A 3,875-nucleotide genomic window follows, 5' to 3' on the forward strand; every position below is an offset into this window, starting at 1 on the left:
CATATAAATAATTTGTTTATCCATTCACCCTGGGAAAGACATTGGGTACTTTTTCTTTTTAGTTTTTGGCTAACACACTCCTTCCTGCTAAGAAGCTGCTGTGAAAATACAGGTTTTCATTTCTCTAGGATAAATACTTACCAGCAAAATTAGTGAGTCATGAGACAAATATATTTTCTTACCAATCACACCAACCCCAAAGTATATTTTCTTAATATTGATGTGGCCTCACTTAAGAGAGTACCTTTGTAGGGGAGAGCGTGATGTTCAGGCATTCTTTTCCTAAAATACTGTGGGTTTTACATTCTAGCCATTCATATTGCTTTTTTGGAACATTTTTATAGATAAAGCCTACTGCCATCCTTCTCATTCATAGTGACCCTGTGTCTTGTTTCTAAGTGGAGACTACTCGTCTTTTTCCCTAGGGGTAGCTGATGGATTTTAACTGCTTACCTTTTGGTTATCAGTTTGACACTCAGTTAAAACCAGTGAAACTTTGCTGTTAAGTCCATTTAATTTCATTGCAACTCTAAATTTTTAGTAACTCTACACTTTATGAGAATGTCTATCTGTGTTTCATTAACTACACAAAGACATTTGACTGTGTGGATCACAACAAATTACGGCTAACCTTGAGAAGAATGGGAATCCCAGAGTACTTGATTGTGTTCATGGGAAACCTATACTTGGCTCAAGAACCAGTCGTCAGAACAGAACAGGCAAACACTGCATAGTTCAAAATCAAGAAAGGATTGGGTCTGGGATGCATCCTATATCTGTACCTTTTCAATCTGTATGAGGAACAGATCATTTGGGAAGCTGGTCTTTATAAGAAAGAATGTGACATTAGAATTGGAGGAAGACTCATTAACAACTTGAGTTATACAGATGACACAACCTTGGTTGTTGAAACTGAGGAGGACCTGAAGCATCTGCCGCAGAAGGTCAAAGTCTGCACACTACAATATGAATTGAAGCTCAATGTCAAAATAGTTTCTCGCTAGTGGGGCAATTGAAGCCATGTGATAGGTGGAAAAGAGATTGAGATTGATGGAGGGTTACTACTGTGAGTCAGAAGTTGACGGGATGGCAGTGGGATTGACTGGGATTTTAACATACTCTATAATTTATTGTTTTAATGTTTGTGTTTCCTCATATTCTGCCACTATAATTATGAGCTATTGAGGGCAGGAATCTTTTATCAATTTTATTTACTGTATATTCTGTGTGTGTGTATCTATCTATCTATCTATCTATCTATCTATCTATCATCTATCTATCTATGTATCTATGTGTCTCAGAGGTTGACTCTCAGTAAATATTTATTAAATTAATGCTTACAGCATATAAGGCATCAACAAGTTGTCAAAGAATCAGAGGGAGATGCAAAGAATGACAAGAAGCTTATAAATATACCTAAACAGTAGTTGAGGCAATTGAAAACATTATCTCAGAGATAGTTGAAACATGATCCCTTAACTTTTGAAGGGTTGTTCATTTGAAGAGATAATTGTGTTTATTATGTGTTGCCCATTAAAGACAGAGTTAATCCAAACAAGCCAGGCTTCGGTCCAGGATGAAAAGAGATACTCTCAAAACTAGACTTCCTTAAAATTATGTTTGGTTTCCATCAAGTAGTGAGCTTCCTACTGGCAGAGGTCAAACGCAGTGATCAATCAACAAGGGTTGAAAGGGATCGTGCAGAGGAAAACAAAATTAAGTGACCTTGACAGGTGTGTTCTAGTTGTAAGATTCTGATATCTGTAGTCCAGTTATTCCTGAAAATACAGAATGAATGGTGAATCAATTGTGGAGTTAGTTTTTTTTTTTAAAATGTTCATTCTGATTTGAATTAAAGTATACAGAACAATTTGGTTTTCCATTCAAACAGTCCATACACATTGTTTCATGACATTGATTTGACCCTTTTTTTTGCCTCCAAAGTGATGTTTCTTAAAAAATTAATAGAGGTCATAATATTGTTTCTTTGTCTAAGTACAGCCATTTTGATATTTTCTTTTTTTAAATTGTTATTTTAGTGAAAGTTTACAGAAAGATGGTTCTTCATTCATTGATACACGTTTTCCTCCTCCTCCCCCGCAGTTGACTTTATCTTGTTCCAGATTGTCAATTGCCATACCTATAATTTTCATTTTACTTTATAATGTCATGTCATAGATAACGTATACCTTTCTAATAATTAGGATTAAATATTTTAATTATATATATATATGAATTATAGGACTTAATATTTCATCCTTTCATTATGCCAAAACCAAAATATAATTATACTATCATTTTTGGCTATTATGTTCTCATTTGAGAACATTCACCTATGTCATGGAATAAAATCCTCATTCTCTTTTTTTTTTAATCCTCATTCTCTTAAAGTTAACTTATAGTTAATTAGTCTTATATTTAAAATTTTGGGCTTTATTTTTTGTTTTACAATAATCGTCACTTTTAAAAATGGTTATATATGTTCATTATCTTCGTTTTTAGGAGCGAGATCGTTATGCCTACAAGATTCATCTTCCAGAAACAGTGGAGCAACTGAGAAAATTCAATGCAAGGAGGAAACTAAAGGTAAATTAAAGAAATTCACAAAAACAAACAGCTGATTAGTAAGTTTTTATTATATTTCAGTGTCCGTAACCATATCTTAGTTTGGGCCATTGTTTTCCTTAAAATAAATCCTCATTTATAAAAACTACCATCAAGTTCATAAGATTTGGAGTTTTTAAAAATCTAATTGTTTGTGGAAATATCTTTAATATGAATCTAACAATCCATTTTTTTAATAAAAGAGTACTTTAAATCAAGAGACAAGAAAACGATATAATCTATTACCTGTCCCTAAATAATACTGAAAGCCTCACTCATTTACTCATCCTATTACCTTCAGAAATATAGTAGATACTAAGTCATGTGCTACAACAAACACAGGAATCAATTTCAGTTACTTTCCATCCTTTTGCAACCCCCTAGACCAATAGTCAACATTATCATAGTCGGAGAAAGGATTGAAATTGCCGATGACTTCATCTTTTTTGAAATAATCAACAACCTTGGTACCAGCATTCAGGAAATCAAGAGACATATTGTATTGGGCAAGTCCACTGTCAGGGACCTCTCCAAAATAATGAGCAATGGTGTCCATTTGAAGACTAAGGTGCACCAAAATTAGGTCATGGTTTTCTCACCTGCTACACATCAGAGAGCTGGACAATGAATAAGGATGATAGAAGAAGAATAGATATCTTTGAGTTGTGGTGCTGGAAAAGAGTACTGAATATCCTGTGGACTGCCTAAAGAACAAGCAGATGTGTCTTAGAAAAAGTACAGCCAGAGTCTCCTTGGAGGCAAAGATGGTGGAGCTTCCTCTTACATGCTTTGGACATGCAGCTAGTAGAGGCTTTCCTTGGAAAGATGCAGGGTCAGTGAAGGAGAGGAAGATTGCCAATGAGATGAATTGACACAATGACTTCAGCAATGAGACGGCACAGGATAGGACAGGACTCAGACTAGCTGTTCAAAGTGTTACTGTGAGTCATGCTCAACTTGATGCCACCAGTGTTTAGATATCATGGGAAACAATCCATTTTACTAGGCTGTTGTTGTTGTTGTTATGTGCCGTCGAGTCGCCTGTGACTCATAGCGACCCTATGTACAACAGCCCTAAACTATTCTCTGTCCTGTGCCAATCACACTGTCTCTGACACTCCCATCCCAATTATCCCAGTCACTGAATCAATCCACCTCGTAGAGGGCCTTCCGCTCCTGCGCTGTCCCTCCACCCTCCCAAGCATGATGTCCCTCTCTAAGGACCGGTCTCTCCTCACAACATGTCCAAAGTAAGTTAGACGGAGCCTCAG

The 3,875-nt window shown here is 35.9% G+C and overlaps 1 protein-coding gene across 3 annotated transcripts in view; it reads left to right on the forward strand.

Annotated features, from left to right (window-relative positions):
- CASK (calcium/calmodulin-dependent serine protein kinase (MAGUK family)) overlaps nt 1–3,875 on the forward strand; it is a 428,386-nt gene that overhangs the window by 270,960 nt on the left and 153,551 nt on the right. For all 3 annotated transcript variants that reach the window (XM_006894975.1, XM_006894973.1, XM_006894974.1), the window contains exon 7: nt 2,503–2,586. In XM_006894975.1, the coding sequence (XP_006895037.1) occupies nt 2,503–2,586 (84 nt within the window). The remainder of the gene's footprint in view (nt 1–2,502; nt 2,587–3,875) is intronic.

This window comes from Elephantulus edwardii, unplaced genomic scaffold (genome assembly GCF_000299155.1).
Source record: "Elephantulus edwardii isolate Elephantulus edwardi_28Jun2011 unplaced genomic scaffold, EleEdw1.0 scaffold00152, whole genome shotgun sequence".
NCBI lineage: Eukaryota > Metazoa > Chordata > Mammalia > Macroscelidea > Macroscelididae > Elephantulus > Elephantulus edwardii.